The sequence below is a fragment of the Oculina patagonica genome, chromosome 13 (genome assembly GCF_052425735.1).
Source record: "Oculina patagonica isolate OP01 chromosome 13, crgOcupat, whole genome shotgun sequence".
NCBI lineage: Eukaryota > Metazoa > Cnidaria > Anthozoa > Scleractinia > Oculinidae > Oculina > Oculina patagonica.
In genome coordinates this window covers 11,762,641-11,789,168 of record NC_135770.1, presented here as the reverse complement: position 1 = coordinate 11,789,168, position 26,528 = coordinate 11,762,641, and the positions used below count along the sequence as shown (strand labels likewise).

General features: G+C 37.3%; 2 protein-coding genes and 1 pseudogene across 2 annotated transcripts in view; 1 reads left to right on the top strand and 2 right to left on the bottom strand.

Moving 5' to 3' along the window:
* LOC144636168 (ribosomal RNA large subunit methyltransferase E-like) overlaps positions 1 to 14,502 on the top strand; it is a 55,242-nt gene extending 40,740 nt beyond the window's left edge. The window contains exon 9 of the mRNA XM_078495329.1: positions 14,414 to 14,502. Coding sequence (XP_078351455.1) covers positions 14,414 to 14,487 — 74 coding nt within the window. The 3' untranslated portion in view covers positions 14,488 to 14,502. The remainder of the gene's footprint in view (positions 1 to 14,413) is intronic.
* A 593-nt stretch (positions 14,503 to 15,095) lies between these two features.
* Positions 15,096 to 23,834, bottom strand: LOC144636164 (ubiquitin thioesterase OTUB1-like). The gene is made up of 8 exons (XM_078495325.1): positions 23,805 to 23,834; positions 20,822 to 20,877; positions 20,053 to 20,151; positions 18,895 to 19,013; positions 18,261 to 18,345; positions 17,328 to 17,384; positions 16,582 to 16,719; positions 15,096 to 15,439 (listed from the first exon to the last, which is right to left on the bottom strand). Exons 1-8 carry the CDS (start codon positions 23,827 to 23,829, stop codon positions 15,230 to 15,232), a joined length of 789 nt encoding a protein of 262 aa, XP_078351451.1. The 5' UTR covers positions 23,830 to 23,834; the 3' UTR covers positions 15,096 to 15,229.
* Positions 23,835 to 24,265: 431 nt separating this feature from the next.
* LOC144636184 (profilin pseudogene) lies at positions 24,266 to 25,069 on the bottom strand (annotated as a pseudogene).
* Between the last annotated feature and the right edge of the window lie 1,459 nt (positions 25,070 to 26,528).

Here is a 26,528-nt window from a genome sequence, read left to right as displayed (position 1 = left end):
CTCAAGCATGAAGCCGAGAAGCACGTAGTGTGAAGATTTCTTTCAAGAAATGTCGGAACCGTCACGAAAGCATGTTCAAACACTAAAGCGGCAGAGGTTTTACAAAATAAAACGGAGGTTAGTTCAACCGATGGAGAACAAATAAAAGGAAAGGAAGTGACGGATGTAACATGATATTGTTGTTTTTTTCTCGCAGATCGCTGTGATGCCTTTTAAGTCTAATTAAATTAACGCCACGGATTCTACAGGAATTCAACCGCATTGAAAAGCACACCACGTTAGGCTTTAATACAAAATTTCTAAACACGTCACTGTTATTTTAATTTTCGATAGCTTGAATTTCAGTTTGTTATTGAAACAGCAAACGAGATACTTTTGTTTTTGTCAAAAACATGTAACATACTTTTGTTTTTGTCAAAAACGGATGTAACATGATGTTTATGGTAACGTGATTTATTTTCTGCAAAGAAGGCGACATTGATTATAACACAGATGTTATCAGGTTATCAATTAATTATGAGATGCTAGATCACCTTTTCTAAGAAAACAGCATTGCCATATCAAGAAATATTTCACATGATCTGCTATGACGCCTTACTGTCTAATTCAATTAATTTGTGGTTTTAACTTGGGGCCACGGAGTCTACACGAATCCTTCTGCAGAAGAAAAACGCAATGTTCGTGATGAAGACTGATCTGCGCATGCGTTTAGCACAAAGTATTTTTTCCAGAAAGAATTGTACCACAAGGAGAGCATAGTGCTTTCTGAAACAAATATACACCTTGAGTTCTTCAATTGTAAGTATCGTAATGGACTCCCCGATTTACCAAGGGCACACGGTCAGGTGCTCTCCATCCCCTCCCCCCTTTACAGAAATAATTAATTAATTGATATTAATTAATTAATTGGTGATTAAAAGTTTACACCGCGTTAGCGGTTTAGTGGCTTAGTGGTTTAGTGGTTTAGTGGTTTAGTGGTTTAGGGGTTTAGCAAACGCCAACCCACCAAACCATCACAATAGTGCATTCTGCACTAAAAAGACACCTTGTGTGACATTTCATGGTTGACTAGTTCCAGACGCCATTAATTATTTTTCTTTTATGCAAATTCTGGCCGAATTCCCACGCGTGGACGCTGAAGCCGTTTTTAGCACAGAGGGTATTCCCCTAGCCTACCAAATGACGTAAGCGGTATAAGTCAGGGCATGTTTGTGAAGAGAATTTTTCTTCATATCTTTAAACTCCTTTCAATAACACAGCCTAAAAATAGATAACGCTTAAAAGAGAAATACTATGCAATAAATTTGTTTAGTAAAGACCAAAGGATTCGCAAAGATTTGAAAGGTAGCTGATTAATAGTTTTGAAAAATTACGTGACTCGAGGTCTAGCCGATCGAAAGTGAAACTTGTCATGTCAGCACATTTTTTTCCACCAACGTAATGGTATCTATTCACAGATTCTGGCCCGCTGAATTACATTTCTCTTTGAAAGCGTGGAAATTTAGTATTTTTCACGAGTCAAAGGCTTCAAATTCGAATATTTCACACTAAACATTCTTTGTAAAGACAAAGAATAACCATTTGTTTCCATTTGTTACTGATTTATAGCTTCTAAACATCTCGTGACATAACCTCGACCGAGTGGAGGTCTGCGTCTGGTCACCGACAAAACTAAAAAAAACAAGAAGCTCTTAGAGCTTACAACTGCGCTGGTCACGTGACCACCCTAGGGGTAGCCATGGGGGGAGAATAAAAAATGCACCCCACCCCCTTATATCCCCTTTATCTGCGTCAAACAATGTTGCGACTGACAAGCAAAATGGTAAGAAAACACCTTGTGTGACATTTCATGGTTGACTAGTTCCATCCGCAATTAAATATTTTTCCTATATGCTAATGCTGGCCAAATTTAATTCCCACGATCCTGATCCGTAAACCAAAAAAACGCTTATCCGGACGACGGGATTTCTTGGGTGAAGGTTTACAACAACTGCCCCTGGGTCTCCGAGGATAAACTTTACAATTGATCAGTACGTCTGGCTTCACGCAAGGAACGTAAATATCCGTGAGAATTTAAAACTAAAAATAGCCCAATGACAATGTTTCGCAGTTTCTATGAAGTTACTACTATTTTTGAACCTCTTCAACAGTTCAAAATTTATTTGACCCTGTTTCGGTTTTGGTATTACAAAAGGCGGTTGTAAAAATGCAGCGTCTGACAAACTTTGTGTACATTTCATGGTTGACTTGTTCTAGCCGCGATTAATAATTTTTCTTATATGCAAATTCTGGCCGAATTCCCACGTGCGGACGCTGAAGCTGTTTTTAGAACAGAGGGTATTTCCCTAGCATACCGAATGACGTAAGCGGTACAAGTCTGGGCATGTTTGTGAAGGGAATTTTTCTTTTTCTCTAAAATCCTTTCAATGACACAGGCCCAACAAAAATAGATTACCCTTAAGAGAAATACTTTGCAATAAATTTGTTTAGTAAAGACCAAAGGATTCGCAAAGATTTGATAGGTAGCTTACATAGCTTTAAAACATTACGTGACTTGAGCTCTAGCCGATCGAAAGTGAAACTTGTCATGTCAGCACATTCTTTTACACCAACGTAATGGTATTTATTCACAGATTCTGGCCCGCTTAATTATATTTCTCTTTGAAAGCGTGGAAATTTAGTATTTTCCATGGACTAAACGCTTCAAAATGGAATAGTTCACAATAAACATACTTTATAAAGACAAAAATAGAGAAACTTTTTCCATTTGTTACTGATTTGTAGCTTCTAAACATTACGTGACTTCAAGCTCGACCGAGTGGAGGTCTGGGACAGGTCACCGACAAAACGAAAAAAAAAAATAACAAGAAGCTCTTAGAGCTTAAAACTGCGCTGGTCACGTGACCACCCTAAGGGAGCCATGGCGGGGGAGTGAAAAGAAGATAACTAAAAAATATTGAACAACTTGAAGTGAAATGGGGAAAAATAAAATAAATAAATAAATAAATAATTCCACATCCTGACAGTGGAAAAAAAGCCTTTGCCATAAAAGTTGACCCCCCCCCCCCCTTACCCTAACCCGCCTCAAACAAATTATGGTCGCCCTAAAAAAAACACCCGCTTTCGAAACAAACCCCGAATATTGATTTCATTACGTCTGGCGTCTGGCTTCACGCCAGGAACGTAAGTATCCGTGAGAATTTCGATAGTATTCTCTCTTTGCACAGAATAATCTCGTTCCCAGATCTCGTGGGCGAAGCAGAAGGCGAGATTTGGTCAAATCCGATTTGCACCACGTGATTGCCTGTCAGGAATGTGGCAGGCGAGTCAATTGCGCATGCCCTAGACAATTCTAAGAAAATGGCATCAACATTCTCGTCCCCAGAGGCCGCGATCCTTCTGGTCAGCACCCGGGTGCTGACCAGAAGGATCGCGGCCTCTGGGGACGAGAATGGGCAATCAAATGAATATCCAATCCTCAACCAAATGAATAACGAATGCTTTACCATTCTCGTCTTTCCAGGAATAATATCTAGCAGGGTATTTTACTAAAGAATTAAGCAGAAGGCAATCATGAAAGCTTTAGGTCGGGTAAAAATATTTATTTGATTTAAAAAAATTGTTCATTTGGCGGCGAGACATGTCTAGATTTTATGCAAATTAGATCCGGTCACGTAATCAAACATAAATATTCTTACGGCGGATTCTCTGTTTTTAAACATCGTTATTCGTCAGAAATAGCTTTATAATGCTACAAACAACTAAAACGAAATCTTCTTGTCTTTTGAGGCCGACTGTAAACAACGAAACGTCTCAAAAACGAACATATTATGATTGCGTGCATGATCTTTTATTTGCATAAAAAACAGACATTGAATTCTCTTGGGGCCGCATCGCACGTTCAAATTTTAGCGCTGTGACAGCCATGCTTTGAAACAATTACAATAGGCGGTTGTTAAAATGTAGCGAGTGACAAACATGATGATAAAAAAAGACACCTTGTGTGACATTTCATGGTTGACTAGTTCCAGACGCCATTAATTATTTTTCTTTTATGCAAATTCTGGCCGAATTCCCACGCGTGGACGCTGAAGCCGTTTTTAGCACAGAGGGTATTCCCCTAGCCTACCAAATGACGTAAGCGGTATAAGTCAGGGCATGTTTGTGAAGAGAATTTTTCTTCATATTTTAAAATCCTTTCAATAACACAGCCTAAAAATAGATTACGCTTAAAAGAGAAATACTATGCAATAAATTTGTTTAGTAAAGACCAAAGGATTTGCAAAGATTTGAAAGGTAGCTGATTAATAGTTTTGAAAAATTACGTGACTCGAGGTCTAGCCGATCGAAAGTGAAACTTGTCATGTCAGCACATTTTTTTCCACCAACGTAATGGTATCTATTCACAGATTCTGGCCCGCTGAATTACATTTCTCTTTGAAAGCGTGGAAATTTAGTATTTTTCAAGAGTCAAGGCTTCAAATTCGAATATTTCACACTAAACATTCTTTGTAAAGACAAAGAATAACCATTTGTTTCCATTTGTTACTGATTTATAGCTTCTAAACATCTCGTGACATAACCTCGACCGAGTGGAGGTCTGCGTCTGGTCACCGACAAAACTAAAAAAAACAAGAGCTCTTAGAGCTTACAACTGCGCTGGTCTCGTGAGCACTTTAGGGGAGCCATGTGGGGGGAACAAAAAATTCACCCCCCCCCCTCCCCCTTATCCCCTTTACCTGCGTCGAACAATGTTGCGAGTGACAAACAAGATGGTAAGAAAACACCTTGCGTGACATTTCATGGTTGAGTGGTTCCATCCGAAATTAAACATTTTTCTTATATGCTAATGGTGGCCAAATTTAATTCCCACGATCCTGATCTGTGAAACAAAAAAATCTTTTAAATCAGCATACAGTGTTGTCTTGAATTACCGTTCAAAGATTGAATAAACAGCTCCGAAAATGTAATATTGGAGCAAATAATTAAATCAAATTTGAGAAGAACACGAGACCTGTGTTTTGCTGAATGGGAATTCCCCTGGGAATTAATTTAGCAATGACGTAACCCTTGCAAGTCAGGGTTAGTCTCAGTAGTTTTCCATCAGATTTCAGAAATCCTCTAGATGACACAGCTCCAAAAAAAAATAACGCTAAGGATTTGTTTAGTTTCCGTTTGTGGCAGATTGAAACCTTTCAGAGCATTGCGTGATTCTTGCCGATCAGTGCCTTGTGAAAGTAAAATTTGCTAACGCCAGCACATTCCAGGACACAAACGTAATGTAAATAAATGTAAATTCTTGCCCGCTAAAGCGTATTTGTTTAAAGCGTGAAATTTTAGTATTTTCTTCGATTCAAACTTTTCAAAATACTTCACACTGAATTTTGTAAGGAAAGATTAATGGCTTCGCAAAGATTTGAAAGGAAGCTGATAATAGCTTTGAAAAATTACGTGACTCGAGGTCTAGCCGATCGAAAGTGAAACTTGTCATGTCAGCACATTCTTTTACACCAACGTAATGGTATTTATTCACAGATTCTGGCCCGCTGAAATATATTTTTCTTTTGACGCATGAAAATTTAGAAATTTAGAAATTTTTGAGTAAAACGCTTCAAAATCGGACATTTCATGCTAAACATGCTTATTAAGACCAAAGCGTTTGAAAATTAAATTTCCCATTGGTAAGTTTTTTCTAGCTTTTAAACCTTGCGTGACCCGAGCCCGGCCGAGCGGGGCATCAGTCTGGTCACTGAGAAAAAAAAACAAAAAAAGGAAAACGAACAAGAGCTCTTAGAGCTTACAACTGCGCTGGTCTCGTGAGCACTTTAGGGGAGCCATGTGGGGGGAACAAAAATGCACCCCCCTCCCCTTATCCCCTTTACCTGCGTCGAACAATGTTGCGACTGACAAACAAGATGGTAACAAAACACTTTGCGTGACATTTCATGGTTGACTAGTTCCATCCGAAATTAAACATTTTTCTTATATGCTAATGGCGGCCAAATTTAATTCCCACGGTCCTGATCCGTGAAACAAAAAAATCTTTTAAATCAGCATCCAGTGTTGTCTTGAATTACCGTTTAAAGATTGAATAACCAGCTCCGAAAATGGAATATTGGAGCAAATAATTAAATCAAATTTGAGAAGAACACTAGACCTGTGTTTTGCTGAATGGGAATTCCCCGGGGAATTAATTTACCAATGACGTAACCCTTGCAAGTCAGGGTTTGTCTCAGTGGTTTTCCATCAGATTTCAGAAATCCTCTAGATGACACAGCTCCAAAAAAAAATAACGCTAAAAAGTCAAACATTTCACACTTAACATGCTAAGTTTAGACCAGAGGATTTGTTTAGTTTCCGTTTGTGGCAGATTTAAACCTTTCAGAGCATTGCGTGATTCTTGCCGATCAGTGCCTTGTGAAAGTAAAAATTTGCTAACGCCAGCACATTCCAGGACACAAACGTAATGTAAATAAATGTAAATTCTTGCCCGCTAAAGCGTATTTGTTTAAAGCGTGAAATTTTAGTATTTTCTTCGATTCAAACTTTTCAAAATACTTCACACTGAATTTTGTAAGGAAAGATTAATGGCTTCGCAAAGATTTGAAAGGAAGCTGATAATAGCTTTGAAAAATTACGTGACTCGAGGTCTAGCCGATCGAAAGTGAAACTTGTCATGTCAGCACATTCTTTTACACCAACGTAATGGTATTTATTCACAGATTCTGGCCCGCTGAAATATATTTTTCTTTTGACGCATGAAAATTTAGAAATTTAGAAATTTTTGAGTAAAACGCTTCAAAATCGGACATTTCATGCTAAACATGCTTATTAAGACCAAAGCGTTTGAAAATTAAATTTCCCATTGGTAAGTTTTTTCTAGCTTTTAAACCTTGCGTGACCCGAGCCCGGCCGAGCGGGGCATCAGTCTGGTCACTGAGAAAAAACAAGAGCTCTTAGAGCTTACAACTGCGCTGGTCTCGTGAGCACTTAAGGGGAGCCATGTGGGGGGAACAAAATATTCACCCCCCCCCCTCCCCTTTACCTGCGTCGAACAATGTTGCGAGTGACAAACAAGATGGTAAGAAAACACCTTGCGTGACATTTCATGGTTGAGTGGTTCCATCCGAAATTAAACATTTTTCTTATATGCTAATGGTGGCCAAATTTAATTCCCACGGTCCTGATCTGTGAAACAAAAAAGTCTTTTAAATCAGCATACAGTGTTGTCTTGAATTACCGTTCAAAGATTGAATAAACAGCTCCGAAAATGTAATATTGGAGCAAATAATTAAATCAAATTTGAGAAGAACACTAGACCTGTGTTTTGCTGAATGGGTATTCCCCGGGGAATTAATTTAGCAATGACGTAACCCTTGCAAGTCGGGTTAGTCTCAGTGGTTTTCCATCAGATTTCAGAAATCCTCTAGATGACACAGCTCCAAAAAAAAATAACGCTAAGGATTTGTTTAGTTTCCGTTTGTGGCAGATTGAAACCTTTCAGAGCATTGCGTGATTCTTGCCGATCAGTGCCTTGTGAAAGTAAAAATTTGCTAACGCCAGCACATTCCAGGACACAAACGTAATGTAAATAAATGTAAATTCTTGCCCGCTAAAGCGTATTTGTTTAAAGCGTGAAATTTTAGTATTTTCTTCGATTTAAACTTTTCAACAATACTTCACACTGAATTTTGTAAGGAAAGATTAATGGCTTCGCAAAGATTTGAAAGGAAGCTGATAATAGCTTTGAAAAATTACGTGACTCGAGGTCTAGCCGATCGAAAGTGAAACTTGTCATGTCAGCACATTCTTTTACACCAACGTAATGGTATTTATTCACAGATTCTGGCCCGCTGAAATATATTTTTCTTTTGACGCATGAAAATTTAGAAATTTAGAAATTTTTGAGTAAAACGCTTCAAAATCGGACATTTCATGCTAAACATGCTTATTAAGACCAAAGCGTTTGAAAATTAAATTTCCCATTGGTAAGTTTTTTCTAGCTTTTAAACCTTGCGTGACCCGAGCCCGGCCGAGCGGGGCATCAGTCTGGTCACTGAGAAAAAACAAGAGCTCTTAGAGCTTACAACTGCGCTGGTCTCGTGAGCACTTAAGGGGAGCCATGTGGGGGGAACAAAATATTCACCCCCCCCCCTCCCCTTTACCTGCGTCGAACAATGTTGCGAGTGACAAACAAGATGGTAAGAAAACACCTTGCGTGACATTTCATGGTTGAGTGGTTCCATCCGAAATTAAACATTTTTCTTATATGCTAATGGTGGCCAAATTTAATTCCCACGGTCCTGATCTGTGAAACAAAAAAGTCTTTTAAATCAGCATACAGTGTTGTCTTGAATTACCGTTCAAAGATTGAATAAACAGCTCCGAAAATGTAATATTGGAGCAAATAATTAAATCAAATTTGAGAAGAACACTAGACCTGTGTTTTGCTGAATGGGTATTCCCCGGGGAATTAATTTAGCAATGACGTAACCCTTGCAAGTCGGGTTAGTCTCAGTGGTTTTCCATCAGATTTCAGAAATCCTCTAGATGACACAGCTCCAAAAAAAAATAACGCTAAGGATTTGTTTAGTTTCCGTTTGTGGCAGATTGAAACCTTTCAGAGCATTGCGTGATTCTTGCCGATCAGTGCCTTGTGAAAGTAAAAATTTGCTAACGCCAGCACATTCCAGGACACAAACGTAATGTAAATAAATGTAAATTCTTGCCCGCTAAAGCGTATTTGTTTAAAGCGTGAAATTTTAGTATTTTCTTCGATTTAAACTTTTCAAAATACTTCACACTGAATTTTGTAAGGAAAGATTAATGGCTTCGCAAAGATTTGAAAGGAAGCTGATAATAGCTTTGAAAAATTACGTGACTCGAGGTCTAGCCGATCGAAAGTGAAACTTGTCATGTCAGCACATTCTTTTACACCAACGTAATGGTATTTATTCACAGATTCTGGCCCGCTGAAATATATTTTTCTTTTGACGCATGAAAATTTAGAAATTTCTTTGAGTAAAACGCTTCAAAATCGGACATTTCACGCTAAACATGCTTATTAAGACCAAAGGATTTGAAAATTTCCCATTGGTAAGTTTTTTCTAGCTTTTAAACCTTGCGTGACCCGAGCCCGGCCGAGCGGGGCATCAGTCTGGTCACTGAGAAAAAAAAAAAAAACCGCTTGCAGAGCAAGAACTGCGCAGCGCAGTTAATAAACCCCGTGCAGAGCAAGAACTGCGCAGCGCAGTTAATAATAATAATAATAATAAACCCCGTGCAGAGCAAGAACTGCGCAGCGCAGTTAATAAACCCCGTGCAGAGCAAGAACTGCGCAGCGCAGTTAATTAAAAAGAACAAAAAATGCGCCCGCCCGCTCTCTTTTTTATAGAAATCCGGACGAAAAACATTTATTTATTATTACTTGTCATCGCACTTGTATTAGCATTAAATGGGCATATTCCAACTTTGTAGTCAACAATGACATGGATCTTATCGTTAATAACTTCGGCCGTCGAAATGGTAGAGTTATATGAGCTCATATGATAGATTCTATGATAGATGTTAGTGCATCGTTTGACCCTCGTTTCTTCTCGACTGTTTCGTAAAAATTTGGGCAACAAGCGAAAATTTTTTGGGCAAATGTCTCGCCGCCCCCCCTGGCAAAAAATTGCCCGTACGCCTATGATTTATGGTATGATGAATAAACAAAACGAGCGTTCTTTGTGTTATTTTATTGCACCTCCTGGCAATTTAGGGGTAATTTGACAAGGGATTTTTTTGGGGGTTATTTTTGGTTCAGGGATTTTTTTGGGTAATGTCGGAAGACTTAGGGATTTTTTTGGGTCCTGAATTTTGCCTCCATTCGATCATCCCCGTCATTTACAAGCCGGAGTACCCCCCCCCCCCCCTGGACTGCCAGTGTTATGTCTTCAATATTGTTTCGATGACCGGAAGTATAACCAAAATTGCGTAGAAGCGTTTCGTTTTTTACCCAATTACGCATGCAGTTTTTATCAGCCAATCAAAAAAGGGCCACTACGTCATGTCATTTGAAAAAATATGCGTGGCTAGGCCTTTCTCGATTATGCTAGCATTTTTTTCGGCATTTTTTGGGAAAACAAGCATTTTTTTCGTTTTTCATGACTGTGATCCAGACTTCAGCACTCAGAACTCAGAAGGATAAATAATCCTAAAGTTTCACAATTTTGATTACTTAATTTGATTGTTTTCTGTCTGTTTCGACTGTTTGTGCGTTGTGTTACTTGTTTACTTGTGTTGTGTTACTTGTGTGTTTTTTTTTATTTTTTTTTAAATATATTTTTTAAACCAAATCAATTTTAACTGTGTTTTAATTAGTTTCTGATGGAGATAATAAATATAAACAAAGGGAAATAAAAAATAAACTTGTTTGGAAATTTTCAAACCAAAAGAAAATTGAAACCACAATACACAATACCTTTATGTATTTGTTACCATAGGCTATTTCGCGGCCATAGACGTGCTGGTGTCTAGTGTGTATGAGAAGTCCAAGTTTAATAAAGCAGACCTATTTGTAATGGAAAAGATCCACTAGCAGCAATCAATGATGAATGTAGAATGTAGAACAGACCAACAAGAATGAAAATACTTTAATCCTGTAACAGGAGAACAACTTCAAGACATATATGTCCATATCTATGTGGATATAACTAGTAGTAATTAGCGATTAGGGGAATGCGTTCGAGTAAGGCTTGAAAGGAGGGGTAGTTTTTGGTGTTGACTGGGATTTCCCCTTTTTCTTGTACAATTTGTTGGTGATGGGACAAAAGAGGAAGGTGAAATGTTTGTAAGAATAATTTAACAACATTGATTGCGAATAAACTGTGAACAATAACTTTATTAAATCCAAGAATTAATGACAATTGCTTGTCTTTGAATGTGTGTTATGTGTAACACACAAGTATGAAAGTAACGACACAGTTCAAAGTTCAAACTTAAACTCAGCTGTGGCACTGTTCCTTTAAGGTTACAGACAACATTATTTTATATTTGAAACAGCAACAGCAATATATTGAAGTATGAATTAATATTGCAGAATTTGCTTTCAACTAAAAATACTTACTGCCTGGATAATTACATTGTCACACCAAGTTCCTTGTGTTGACATTTGCTGAATGTAGTCTTGCCAACTATTGTCAGAAACGCTCTCAACATAAGATTCTGGATGATTATTCAAGTGCCTAATACCAGCAGCACGAATCTGAAAATGCAACTCTGCAGTTCCATACAGTTGGTGTGAAACTGACCTAAAAAAACAGTCTCCACTCCCACCAACATCATAAGGCATTAAACTTGTTAATGAAAGTCTCTCATTAAGAGATACCCAAGGCAAATTACAACTGTCATTTGCAGGAAGCATACCTCCTTTTAAATTTGAACTTTGGAAAATATGACCAAAAGCGCTATTGTGACTGAAGTCAGACTTTGTTTGAAGCATGTCAATTGATAACTCTTTTTTGTTTACCAGTGCAATACTTGTATCTTTTTTCTCTTTCTGTTTGTTTATGAAAAAAAAAACATATTTACTGTAAAAATGTTCAGAGTTACACAAAATAAACCATTTCTTGTAATTGCTACAAAATTTCTAATAAGTGAGGAACTTGGGAAATTATGTTTCAGTAGTTTTTTAAGTCTACTTCTGTATTTCTTTCTTCTAAGCAATTTAGTAACTCTACGAACAGAAATTCGAGATTGTTCTCTGTCTCGTTTCCTGTTGCTTTTTTCTTTTTTCACAGCCTGAGATTTCTCAGCATTTGTAGAGATCATAGCAACAGAACAACTCCTATCGCCATTCTTTCCAGCTACAACACGGACATCTCTTTCATATCTCTTTATAAGCTTACTATCATAATTATTGTGGGTATCATTTATCGAAGTCTGGACAGAACTCTGTGCACGACGTGATTTGGTCACGTTATACAAAAGAATGCTTCCGGTGCCGCATTTACTCGACTGAACAATGGTTCGGTTGTATTCGATCGCTTCATCTGACTGAACAATGGTTCGGTTGTATTCGATCGCTTTATCTGCTCTGATGTCGTCTACACCGTGCAAATGTTTAACGCAAATGCGAGCCTCATCACTCATCAACGCAGTGTTCTGATCACAAGTAATGATCAAGTGGCTCAATAACTCGGAAAGTTTGTTATTTGATCACAAGCCATGATCATATGGCACAATGGCCGCTGAGCTATACAACTCAGAACATTTGCTATTTGACCACAAGCAACGGTCAGTTTTGGTCGCAGTTCAGCGACCAAAGACGACAGAAGAGGCGATTCTTTTACGAGAACGAAAGTAAACAGTTTTACCAAGTACACAATCTAGCGACCAAACGAAATGTTCTAGCGTGCTGAACAGCGACCAAAGACGACAAAAGGGACGATTCAATGCGAAAACGAGACTAAAATATTGTCACACCAGTTTCCTACCGAGACTTGCTCCTGCAAAAATCAATCGGGGCGGCCAATTTGGAGTCCATACACCTGCGCGCGCATTACGGCTCGATTCATTCTGCATAACAGTGCACAGGCCTACCAACTCAAAAGACACAGGACGCAAAACAGAATTAGGCTTGCGCTCTCCTTCGTCGAACGCAATTATGACATTAAAGCACAAATGTCGTTTTTACAGTCGTTCAGATCAGTAAATGCGGGGTAGTGCAACATAACAGCGTGAAAACAATAGGCCATTTCCAATATATTAAAATTCTAACTTGGCTCCGAGGCTTGGGGGAATAAAACAAAAGATTTCACGTCGAGGTTGATTGATGAATAAATTATTCCTTTTGTTTTATTCCCCCAAGCCTCGAAGCCAAGTTAGAATATTAATATATCGGAAATGGCCTATTATTAACTATACCTTGATATAACGAACATTTGAGTTGTAATTCGTTATTATTCGAGGTTTTCGATATAACGAACCCTCGATATAACGAACACATTTTCCCAGTCCCTTGGCACTTCGTTAAATCGAGGTTTTACTGTACTAAGTGTAATTCTGGTACACTCCAGAGTATCAAGAACAAAATTGACGGTTTGCAGAATAATTTTGCATGTACAATCGAAGTGCTTAGTTCTCAGCAAGTACACACAGTTATGATATCACATTTGTTTAACAGGAAGATTGAATGTAGTGTCAAACCATCCTCTTCCCCAGGGCCACGCGTAGGCCTTTCTTGATTATGCTAGTAAAACTGGCATTTAATGCTACTAGAATCGAAATTCTCGCATAAAGCCAAAAAAATGCTAAAATAATGCCTGATTTCTCTAAAAAATGCCACTTGAATTCCAAAGAATGCTTTGTTTTATTTCAAACAAAACGTACAAACTCTTACATTATATGCTCATATCAACAACAGGTGATACTTAACCCTTTAGATCCTAACAACGCATATGTGCGTGGAAAATACCAGCAGTAATTAAAAAATCTGCAGCTTTCACATATCTGGACACATGATAGTAATTTAAAAAATAATTATTTAATTTACTAAAATTTAATGGCAATAAAACTACATAGACAAGATAACAAATTTTAAAAATTGTTTAGCTAAAAACAGATTCAAGCCGCCCACAACATAGTACAGAGCATACGAAGCAGAATGCTGTACTTTAAGGATATTATTTTTATTAACTTCCTTAACCTCCCCCTCAGTGCAAGTTTAACACATCCAGGATATTTAAACTTACAGGATGAGTGGATAAACTACGAATTTATACTTTTCTTGTGTCACTTGTAAGAAGGATAACAATTCAACTACAGGTCCTACAGAGCAGAATTTTATTCTCATTATGTAAAATAATGACAGCCTGTAGTGAAACAACTTCAGTGCACGATGTCAGTGAAGAGTAGCATGAGTTTTGCTATAGTACCACGATGCATGAACAGAAAAAAAGAACAGCGAAACAGAATGTAAGCTGGGAGCTACAAAGAATCATACCCTCCTCACAATATTTGCCACTGCTATAATAATTTCAATTCCGTAAAAAATCACATATACCAATAAAATTACTGTATAATAGTCTGATTTAATTTTGTTCTTCCTAGACCGCCGACAGCTTGCCTTTTCTCCCAAAGGCAAAAACGCCATAACTTTTTTACTATAAACCACCAGATAAATATGAATCGACCCACAAACTGACCCTCAAAATTGGCTTAAACCACCAAACCGCCAGTCAAGAGTATTACAGACCCTTAATTATGGTGGCTAGTACAGCATTGAGCAAAAGCTGTCTACTTTGTCTAATATCATCATACGTTTAATATCATCAAACACATGCAGATTCTATTAGCACCAGTGTACTGAAGATGGAAAGTGTACAATATATCATAGATCTTTGACTAAGGAGACCTGTTTTTTTTTTTTCAAATTTTATCAAGACACTGGAAGGGAATTTCGGTCAAGTTAGGAAATGTAAACCTCAAGCAAGCAGAAAAGAATGAGCCGAAATCCATCTTTATGCTGAGAGCTTCAAGAAATCTTTAAAAGAAATTTAATAATTTGTTCAACTTGTAAAGGTAGGCTTTCGCCACAAACAGGTGCCATTTAACACTGCGAGACAACACACTAATTTAGCTATAACAACTGTGATTGAAGATGGCAGCTGAAAGGTCTCAGAAGGTGAAACACAACTTGCCGTTTCTTCAAGAGACCCTATTGGTAGGTCTGTTACGTAAAGCTGATATTAAATATTGCGAGGACACAAAAAAACTTCATGAAAGGTATTAAAGAGAAATAGAACGCCAGGGTTGCAAGGAAGGCCTGAGAAAAATTTCACACTGGCATTTTAATCTTGAACATGTATCTTTGTAATCGCTGTTCAAATGCTTAACCCACTGAGCTACATTGTAGGTTACTAAGCACAATTGTTTTCAATGCTGCAAGGATCTCTTTCTTTGTAAGTAATATTCCACGTTCATTTGTTCCAAATGGTAATTCATTTTCATCGAGAAGACACCATTCTATGTCATTCTCTATTGTTCATATCCAAAACAATTTTGAAATAATACCCCCTTAATTTTACATTGTGAAGGAAATATGCATAAGAAACTTTAAACATAACAGCTTAATTTTATTCACAAGTATGTACAAACCATTTTTAATGCATTCTAAATAAATATTCTACACTTAACACAAATTTAGATTGAAGCAATAAAAAATATTAATTTTTGGAGAGAAATTTTGTCAGAGTTGTTTTTGGTACAAAATGTCATAATGTCCAGGCCTGTATAGTAAATTAACTAAAGGCCTTGAGCCGTCTTCAGGAAAATCATGATGATTGACAGATGAATTTCCACCTCTGTCCATGTACACCACACGGACGCATACTCCCAGTGCATCAGTCAGAGCTATAATATGAATCTGGTCACTTTCCTTGGCCATAGGCTCTACCTCCTGATGAGTAAAGTATGAGAATTAGGTTCACTTATAATGGGTGAAATTTGTTCATGAAAGACATGTTACTATAGACCAAATTTAAACAAAGGTACACTTTAATGTAACAGGGTTACCACATGGCCCAATTACTCCTTTCCCGAAGGTGAACAGGGAGAGATGAAGACCAGATTCAAAAGAGTTGTGGAAATTAAGTCTCGGTTACCATGGGCCAGGAAAAAAAATTAATTTCAATGTCAGAGAGGAGAAATGTAATGGCCAAATCGTTGATGTGTTGAACTCCTGCTATTGAGATTACCAGTGACTCGTTTAACATATTTCTCATGCCTCTATTTGTTTCTTAAAAGCATCTTTATTGTATAATAAAATTTAACGCTAAAAAATTAGAACGACGTTTCGACCGTTCGACGGTCATTTTCAAGTTAGGTGTTAGAATAAAATTACATGTGTAAATATAGTAAAGGCGCTATATTATGTACATACAAACAATAGACAATAAGAATAAAAAGGCTAACGGAAATTTTAAGATTTTAAGGAAGTGCCAAAGCAAGCTTGACTGTTTGATTTTTGAAATGCTTTTTATTAGACTTCTGAAACCGAAACTTAACAAACAGAGTGACTTGCTCCGCGCGAAATTATTTGTTTAGATATTTTTAGGTATTTTAATGTTCTTATTCTCGTCGTCTTATTCGCTTACTATGCATGCCATTCACACAAAGCTACTTTTTAGCCATTTTTAGCCTTTTTATTCTTATTGTCTATTGTTTGTATGTACATATTTTAGCGCTTTTACTATATTTACACATGTAATTTTATTCTAACACCTAACTTGAAAATGACTGTCGAACGGTCGAAACGTCGTTCTAATTTTTTAGCATTCAATTTTATTATACAATCAACTTCCAAAAACTTGTTGAAAGCATCTTTAGTTAGATTTTTTAACACAAGGTGATAATTTCCAGTGAAGGGAAATACATTTTTGCAAATCAGGCCTACATGTAGAATGCTTCTGGTGGAAATTTCCATGAGCTGCAAATCTAGTGTTGTTATTGTATGAAAACAGGTTTGATGAATTTGTTTCAGACAGCTTATTAAACGAGAAATAAAAGTTAATATAATTTACAAAATGTTGTAAACTTCACCTGGCTACGGAATTCTTGCACTGTTCTCCCTCCCTCAATAAAGTTCTCAAAGAAATCAGATTTTTTCTGAAGTTGTGCAGATGTTAAAAGTCGTAGATATACAACAATATAATTTGAAAGCCCCTCATCTTGAAAGGTCTGGAAGAGAAAAAAACCCACACATTTACCTTAACATAACCGATACAACTAAATTAAGCAATTTGTATTTTTTTAACAATTATTTTGATCACAGACAAACTCGATCTTCTCCACAATTTACGCCTATTTGAAGTAAGTCAGTGACATTAAAATATGCACAGGGAACTATAGGTACCGTAAAAACTCGTGTATAAACCGCACTTGTAGATAAGCCACACTCCCAACTTAATAAAAACTTAAGAAAAGTGCTGAGGTAAAGAAGTTAGTTGCTTGTTGGTGAAAAGCTTGGCCAGATCTAATCAGATCTAGTGCTGTGTAATTGCTGCGAACTCGATTGATATCCCAATATCTTCCAATAAACATGCTCTTTTGACAAGATATTGTTGTCTTTCCAGAACTTTTACCAAAGTCAACACGTTTCAATATGTTAATGTTTATTTAACGTTTTTAGTGCTTTTTTTTACCCTAGACTAGGCACTTTTCCAATTTACACCACCAAAAAGCAATGGTCTCATAGATAAGCCGCACCCATGATTTAGAGCAGAACATTTCAGCAAAAAGGTGCGGCTTATACACGAGTTTTTATGGTACCTTAGTCATCTCCTTACCTTTAATAATTCTTCAACAGACTTGCTTTTACCAACAGATTCAATTGTTTCCATAAACTGTCATTCAAGTACAACAAAATCTGTTAGGTTTTACCAACAAAGTTGCTTCTAAAATATCAGATCATTTTTTTCACCAAAAAAGAAAGAAATATCACAGGTATTATAGTTAAAAGACGCAGTAACCCTTCTCTAGTTATGTGAAAGGGCTGCCATTTTCTATCGGACGTATACAAAAGGGTTCCCTTTCCTGCCAAACATGATATATGAAAAGGTAAGTGTTTACACCTTGGGGGTGGGGTGGGTTGGGGGCTTCCTTGTAAAAATAAAATTTTAAGCACCCCCCCCTTCCCAGACTGATTACCAGTATCTGTGCCACCTCAATTCCTGTTATTCTTCTGGGTGAAGAGAGGCATTTTGAGAGTAAGTATCTTGCCCAAACACACAATACAGTTACTCTGAGCAGGGCGCAAACCCAGGTAGCTTGATCTCTAGTCTAACACATCTCCAACTATGATGCTTTAAGTGGCAATGAAGAATAAACTAGTAATACGTGACTCGCAGGGCCTCGCGAAGTTCTGGGTTGGGGAAGGGGGGGGGGGGGGTGTTATAAATAAGGAGTGGATTATTTGAAGTTGAACATTAATTGAATTGTACATACCGTATTCAATTTTCCACAGTAGGCAGGAAGATATATTTGTTAGAAATTTCAAAATATTTTTTGGAGGGATAGCATTGGATAGGTAGTGGATTGGGGAGTGATGGGGTGGTTGATACAACGAGTTAAAACCGCTGGAGAAAAGTACCAATTTTTCTCTTTGGCAGGTTTCCCCCTTGTTTGCCAAAAAGTACCCTCTTCCTTATTTGAGGAAATGTAAGTTTTATGTTATCCCTCCCCATTAATTTAAAAGCTTAAGCAAAAAAAGTGGAACTTACAACTTGATGAAAGTCCTCTATTGTAAAAGATGGGAATCCAAGAGATACCAGTTCATCTTTACTTTGCAATGCTAGTGTTTTAAATCTGTTTTTATAGGAGTAATGAAGAATACAACAAGTGTGAGCATTGTATAAAACCTTTTTGATTTGCATTTTAAAATATAAAAAAAATTCTTTCATGTTCCAAAGTTGTATAAATTTATGCCTACTATTGTACATTAGCGCCTGGGCACTTCTTAAATTTTTGGACCTTGAGAGTGGGTGCTTACTCGAGGCTGGGTGCTCATTTAATTTTCAGCATTTTAAGCAAGTAAAATTTCTTTTGCAACAAAACAATAAATAACAACAAAATGTGAAGATGCACCAGAGCAGGATTTTAACTGTTCATTGAAAGTTTCTGTAAAATACTAAGAAAACTTGGTCTTCAGAGACTAGTACTTAGTCAATTTCAATCTCACTGTCACTAAAGACCTGTCAATTAGTGAACCTCTGCAGCTGCCTCCTCTTGTGCACTTCAGTTTTTGGGGGGGTGGGGTGTGGGTGCTTTTTCGAGACTGGGTGCATAACTTTTCCTACCTTCAGGGTGGGCGCTTATTCGAGGTTGGGCACTTAATTGAATAAATACAGTAATTACCTGTCATATTCTATTTGATTACCAATCAGTTCCTCAAGGTATGCAAATCCAAAGGCTCTGTAGAAGCAATTACCATCACCTCTAGTCTTTCTTACGTGCGAGTAATTTAAACCTAGATCCTGCAACAGAACAAAAATGACATAATGAATAAAATATTTTAATTTTTCAAAGATGTATTATATAGACTACAGTGGAAACATGAAATGGTCTTTACAGTGTACAAGCAGTTAAAAGGGACCGTGTCACAAGAAATCTTCTAAGTTTTTGTGTAAAATATTCTAGAATTGCGACGATGTGCCCACTGTTAAGCAAAATTTTTTTTTTCATTTTTTTTATTTTTTGTTCATCCACAAAACAAAGTACAAAACATACAATTACAAATGGTTACAAATTTTTGCTAGCCTAAAACAGCCGCACAATTGCTGTTTTGGCAATTAATATGTTCTTAATTACTGTACTTAACAATATATTACTTACAATAATAATTACAGGTACTCTCTTTTACTATTTTACATCAAGTTACGTGTATACAAAAAAAAGTACTGAAAATGAGAAACCAAATGAAAAAGGGGATAAGTTAAAGTTAAGCAAAAATTAATAACCTTTGAACAGCAAAAAAAGGCATAAAATCATTCTCAAAGATGTAAATAAACCACTATCAATGGTTTTTAATAACTTTTCTTCCAAGTTTACTATCAAACTTGAAAACATCAGCCGATTTTTCAGGTTTTAGGCCATTTCCTTACTACCAATCTTTTTATTAACCAGAAAACTCATACAAACAGCTACAGTGGATTTGAAACCACGGCATCCATTCATAACCTGACAAGTGCAATCGCTCTGCCAACTAAGAAACAGGGTATGGTTTGTGCACTCTGATTGGCAATTACGTATAGTTCTTGAAATATACTACTTTTATAATCATTTATCTCTTGAGCAACGTGATTTAGTGCTGTCAGGAATTTGATGCCCTTCTCAAATGTTTATGCAAACCGATAAAGTTTCTGAGTAAGGTCTGGTATAAAATAGGGTATTTAATTTTGGCTTTGCTCTAAAAAAATAGAATAGAGAAAATAAATATTTTTTCAGGTGCCGCCCCCCTCCACACCCCCAAATTTCGAGGGCCACCAAACAAGGCTTAAGTTTAAAATTACATACCTTAATTTTGGTCTGGTATACAAAATCATCCATTGCATATTCCCTCTGTAAACAGTTTATGTCCAGTTTTTCACTTACAAGTGCATTATTTTCTGCTATCTGGGAAAATGAGAGAATAATTTTAAGTTATCAATGTCAACAACTTAACTAAGTGGTGGCCCAGGAGTTAGCAAAGTTAATGAACGATCATGCTTTGCTGTTTTGCAAGACACATCACGTCCATATTTCCTCATGCAACTTAGGTCAGGAGTGAAAATTAGAACCACTAAGAAATTTTGCTGAAACATGAAAAAACTACAAGAAGCCTGCAAATTGAACTAGCATCCCTGTTTAAGGTAAGTAGTGGAAGGGGGAAGAGAAAAGGAGGGAGAGGGGGGGGGGAAGGAGGGAGAAAAGGGGCTGGAAGCGGGACTTCTTAGGTGGTGGGAACCGGAGAAAACAAGTAAAATGTCGCAACATTTCATTATAATTTTGCAATAGATATGGGACAAAGAGGAGGGAATGGCTACGGAAAGGGGTGGGCGGTGGGAGGTTCAGACCCCCCCCCCCCCCTGTCCCCCTCTACTACGTAGAAGCACTGTTGCTTTCGTGCTACAAAAACAGGAGTGAGCACCAGTGCGGAGGAGCTACCAGATTTCAAAAGCGACTGTACCCGGGAACTGCACCCTTTAAATTAAACCTGAGTGCAAAAAGGCCTTTTGGACAGGAATTATAAAACTGATTCCAGAAGTAGTATGCCCTAGCCCATTTAAATTTAAGACAGTAATACCTCTTTCTGAATGTTGTCAACTTGGGCCATAATAGCCTCATCATAGTTACCAGAAACTGCAAAAGAGAATTTGATAAATTTTTAATGAACTTTGAAGTTAAAGATTGTAATAAAAGTAATTATGAACTATTCACTAAGGAAAACCTGTGTCTTGTGGATAAATATTTCCGGTAAATTTCTCATTCTCCCAAACTTCCACTCATGTTTCTGATTTAACAATATTATTAGACTACAAGCCAGAGTTTTCTATGAGCGAACATACAATAAGGCTTAGCCCAGTTGACTATCACTCATAAAAAATGAGGGCAAGTAGTCTAATATTATTGTTTTAGTAGAAACTCTAAAGAATTGCTGTGCAAAAGCTACAATTTTATGTATGTTTAAGCCAAAAATCAAGAAAAATTGTTCCCTTAAAGAGCAATTTGCATCGTTTTCTATTCACCGATCAGATCGGTGAGAACCAATAAAAAAAAATTTTTTTTTTTTTTAAAATTTTTTTTTTTTTTTTTTTAATAAACCAAAAAAAAAAATTAAAAATCCTTTAGATCTACTATTTAAACAATAAACTACTTGCCCTTGTTTTCGTTGAGTAACAGTCAATTAATTGGATGCAGTGTGCAATTTGGAACAAGGATTACATTATAAGGGACAACTATTAAGGGGGTATATAAAGTTTGAGGAGTCTGAATAGATATGTGCAAGCCTTTACAAAAAGTTCTCAAAATGCTTGTTAAATTTGAGTGCTAACACATGAAAGCCTGTCAAAGCCGCTGAAGTGTGAAATTCAGCAAGAAGCATATGGCAGCTGCACAAGTAACAAAAAGCTATCAGAAAACATACTTAAAATACTTAAAATACTTATCAAATTTTTGTGAGAATACATCAAAGCCTGTATGATTGAAATTTATATTTTTCAAAATGCTTATTAATATTAGTGTGATTTTACCTTTGCAAGACATGCCCATCTGCCAAAAGATTCGAACCGCGAAAATTATCCAACAAGTAAATGACAGACGACAGTACTATCAGAAACGGCAGTTTTAAGCTTACAGTGTAACTTGTTTATGGCGAACTTGATACTAACAATCTTCTTGTCGTCATATGTACAAAATATTCCAATGAAAGTCATCATGTACAACAGAGGTTCCCACTCACATGTAGACCGTGGCATTGAAAACAATGACGACAGTCTTATTTAAAATACACAAAACAGTGCATTCTGGTCTGCTCAAAGCGAGGCTCTACCACAATGTTCACAGAGCATTATGGTCTGTGGAAAGCGAGGCTAGCAGTGACGATAAAATCTTGATTTAGCCTACATTTCTTATAAATTCTGATTATGAACTGCTGCTCTGCTCACTGTGCTTGTCCCGCAGCAAAAATCTGAGGGGAGTGACTACAGAATACAGGGCAAATTTTTCAGGTCTGTTATTTGTGGCGGCTTGTCGGCTCGGCAGTCACGTTAAGTAATTAAGGTCATTGCCCTGAAATAGAACTGAACACAATTTTTTAACCAAACTTCGCCTACTGGTTTATCACTTTAAGGGAACTTAAATTTTGAAATAAAAAAGGGGGGTCACCAGATTCGTTTAGGAGCAGGAAGACCTTGTATATTCCATATAATTCCTTTAAAATTCCTCTGCGAGTACTAGTAAAGTACACGTTTTTAGCGATAATTTACTTTTCAAACACAAGAATTGATCTGTTTTCATTTTACAGAAAGAATTTGATCGCTACACCCAAAATATGAGAAAAAAATGATAGGTCACCAGACTCGTTTACGAGGAAGCGACAATTTACTTCTCTCGTGGACTAAGCCGCATAGAAAAAAGCCGCCATTTTGTTTATGCGCGCGCGCTTATGACACGTAAAACTCTGCGCAGTAAGGATGCGCAATACAATACAGGGCAATGACCTTAAAGAACAAGCAAGGTATAAAATTTACGTGGCCCAGTGGCTCATCAGCTTGGCAGTCACATTAAGTGTTTAAAGAACGAGTTAGGTATATAATAATACACCAACTGACGAGCTGATGAGCCGTCTTATTTAGAATAGCTAAAAAATACTTCCAGGTTCAAATTGACTAACCGTTCTGCCGAGCTGCTAAGTCAGCAGAATAAAAAAAAAAAAAAAAAATTTATATTTAAAAATCAATTTTTCCAAACAATAAAAAAAAGAAAAAAAACAATTAAATTCCTTATAAAAATAAAAAAATTTTTTTTCTCCCAAAAAATTTTTTTTTTTTTTTTTCGCGTTAATTTCCTTCATTTTAAAATTTTACCCTCTCTTTCCCGTTAATTTCCTTTATTGGGAAGTAACATTTCCTTCGATCCCTTAATTTAACCGCGTTAATTTCAATATCTTAATTAACACAAGCGTTAATTTCCTATAATAAATAAACCTTCCAGGTTGGAATTGACTGATGAGCCAATGAGCCTGCTGAATGATGTATCTTAGAATCAACTGTTGAGCCGCCAAGCCACCTCAATTAGAATAGCTAGAAAAGTGGCCCTGTATTCTGTACGGTCTAAACAACCTTGAATCTTGTTGAATATTTACTCACAGAAAACTTGGGGTCGTTGTGGACCAAATAGTACTAAGTAATAGCCCATTGTTATTGTCGGCTTGTAATGTTAGCCTTATGGGGTTGTTAGTTTTATCAAATTCCCCCGTTCCCTGCACATTCCGGCGGTTCATATGAATAAAGGATTAATTAAAGATTTCGAGAGTATCAAATGGAAAAGGAGGATTTCCCAGACACCGAAATTTGTAAGCCATTGTTTTGTGTGTCAAGAATCGAAACAACCTTCGCCGATCGATTTTTTCGCCAGGGAATAAAAATTGGTAGAAATCACAAGTGTGAAGGAAATTATGTTAGGTAAGTAAAGCTAAGCTATTCCTTGCACTATTCTTCATACATAGAAAACGTCTGCATCAACTCAACGTGTACAAGAACAGTTGAACAATCTACTAGCTACCTTACCGTCTGAATGCTCTGTAGCCGCCATCTTGCCTGAATCGCTTGGGAACCAGGCCTAAACTAATTTTGCTTGAAAGTTTTGGTTTTGGCTGATGTATGGTTTGTTCTTCAGGATCGTCTATATACAGGGGAATTTTAAATTGGGTATACAGCATTTTTACGCTAACATTGAAAGTATACTGTGTTCTTCCAAATTTTGTTATTTTGCCTAATTTTATTTTGGGGGGGGGGATTTTAGGTATACGTGTGGGTACGTGTATTCAGGTTGGTATTACACTTACCACCCCCCCCCCCCCCCCCCCCCCACCCCCTGGCCGACGTTCAATTTTCCCTCCCCATCCCCGGCCTACTTATATGCATATTTGCTTATTGTGTCACTTGTTGTCAATCTCTGTCGTGACTTTTTGTATATTGCGTGATGCAGAATATTACTCAACACTGCACGTGTTATGACTGAATGACTGTTTATGAACATAACTTAGCAGATTCGTCTCATCCTTTATTAAAAATATGATTCTTTGCCAGCCAAGACATTATATACTGAAGTCACTTTATTCTAGCCTCCTACGCAGGCATCCGTTTGCCTCGTCACGCAATCTTTCCTCCACAACAGATGAAAGATTGCGCGACAAGGCAAAAGAACGTACGTCTGCGTAGGAGGCTAAAAACACACATGATCACACATTCATGAGCTCAATATTTCCGGAGTCAATATAACGGATACTTTCCGTCATGTCCGTAATTTCATTTTCAATCCTGTCTTTGGCTAATGTTTGTAAACCGTTTTTTTGCAAATTAGAACAGTCTCAAATGTTACATGCCTAAACTCTCAAGGTATTCTGCAATCGCTGCAACAGCCTTGTTTGTATTTCCTTGCTGCATTCCCTCAGCTGTGTGACCTACAACAATTGCTGTTTTACTTGCTTGTAATGACACCCCATAAAATTGTCTCTTCGCGTATACTATTTTGCCGTCAAGTTCACGTAAGAATGTATGGTATATTTCTTCTACATGAACTCCGTCCGTCATGAACGGTGTAAAATCTTTCTCTTTAAAGCACTTTGCGATGGTCTCTGCTTCGTGTGGCGTTAGCTTCAAAGCACAGGGATGTTCGTTCGTAGTCCACTTTGCGCCACCATCCAAAGCAATTATACAGGCCTTGTTAGCATGAGCTTGACCAGAGGCGTCCTTGGATTGTGCGATAAGGTTATCGATGTAGCTGTCCCACGTCGACATATCTACGATTGAATTTTAAAAAAAGTCTGGTCAATCGTGAATGGTTCACCTAAGAGCGACAAGTCGTCATGGCGAGATAACAAGATATAGCAGCACTTTCAACATGTTAATAATAAATAATTAACTTAAGAGCAACAGAAGTCATTCAATCTCCAGGAGCGAGGTTGGGGCTATAAAGGCTTTCCACAATTTGCTCGGCAACTTTTCTGTGCCAGCTTTTCATCTTCCGAGACAACTTTTTGATCGAACTTTTTGTAATTTGTGAGTCAACTTTTTGCAATTTCTAGTCCGAAGATTGCTCAAGTGTTATTCGCAAGACCATACGAACGTTTCCGAACATTTTTCGAACTTTTCCGAGGATTAACGAAATTTGCCGAAGATTTCCGAGGAAGTTCAGAAGATGCTTCACTTTGGATCAATCAGCATTATAAACTCGTCAGCAAACATGACATCATCAGTATCTTCACGATTGTTCTTAAGCGAAAGAAATCCTTGTAATTCAACAAATTTTGGCCTTAAAATGTTATTTAGATGTTTCTGTTGCAGCAAAATTGCATGAAAATGCTTAGCATTCTTACCTTCAAAGGGAAATTAGCATACGGTATATTTGGAGAATTGTCTTATTTATTTATTGGCAACGTTGTGGATTTTTTGGAGCAACTTTTTAGAAAATTTCGGGCAACTTTTTTGGAAATCTCGAGCAACTTGTGGAAAATAGCCCTTGTTCAGATATGTCCAGGATTGAACGCTAATGAGATGCACGCTCCTCATGACAGGCGTCACAAAGTGTCCTCATTAATAAAAGTTCACCAAAACACACCAAAATCTGTCAAATATGAAGTAATATGGAAATGTCAAATAACACAGTCAAAATGAAGTACTCATAAAACAATATTGCGTTCAATCCTGACATAAGTGCCCTTGTTGGGGTGGTCGTTATTTATTGCCTGGGGTAGGAGAGGGTCGGCGGATTTGGGGGTTAATTTCACTTGATTTCGAGAAGAATGAAAGCGGAGAACACAAAAAAAAAAGGGGTGTCAAAATTGAATTCGTTTATTTGACCATTATGATGATGAATTTCATGCCGTAGATTTGTGCGCATAATGCCTTCGATGCTGAAATGGGTAATAGTCAGCTGTTAATTAACAAAATTTAAAATGGGTAGCAGCCCAGAGGAAAGGAGGAAAAAGACGAAACTGGGTCTCTTTGAACTTTCCATTAACCACCATTGACACCACATGATTCTTTTTTTCTCCGAACATGCATCTCTCCACGTTTCCACCGTTGATCATTGTAGATTAGATTCTCTAATTTCTCTCTTGTTTTCGGCCCATTCCCCCCCCCCCCTCCCCCTGGTGACAAGGATCTAAGTTAAGTGAAGTGAATACATTTTTTCCGAGACGTGCAGGAGTACAGACTGATTCATTCTTAACTTTTGCTATAAATATCATGTCGTTACAACAACCACACTTTCAAAGTATCGTGTTATCG

Coding starts and splice junctions, on each gene's coding strand:
- LOC144636164 (XM_078495325.1), bottom strand. CDS start 23,829: ATGGCGGCTACAGAGCATTCAGACG. Junction 20,152..20,821: donor TTGACAACATTCAGAAAGAG/GTATTACTGTCT, acceptor TCATTTTCCCAG/ATAGCAGAAAATAATGCACT. Junction 19,014..20,052: donor TATACCAGACCAAAATTAAG/GTATGTAATTTT, acceptor GTTCTGTTGCAG/GATCTAGGTTTAAATTACTC.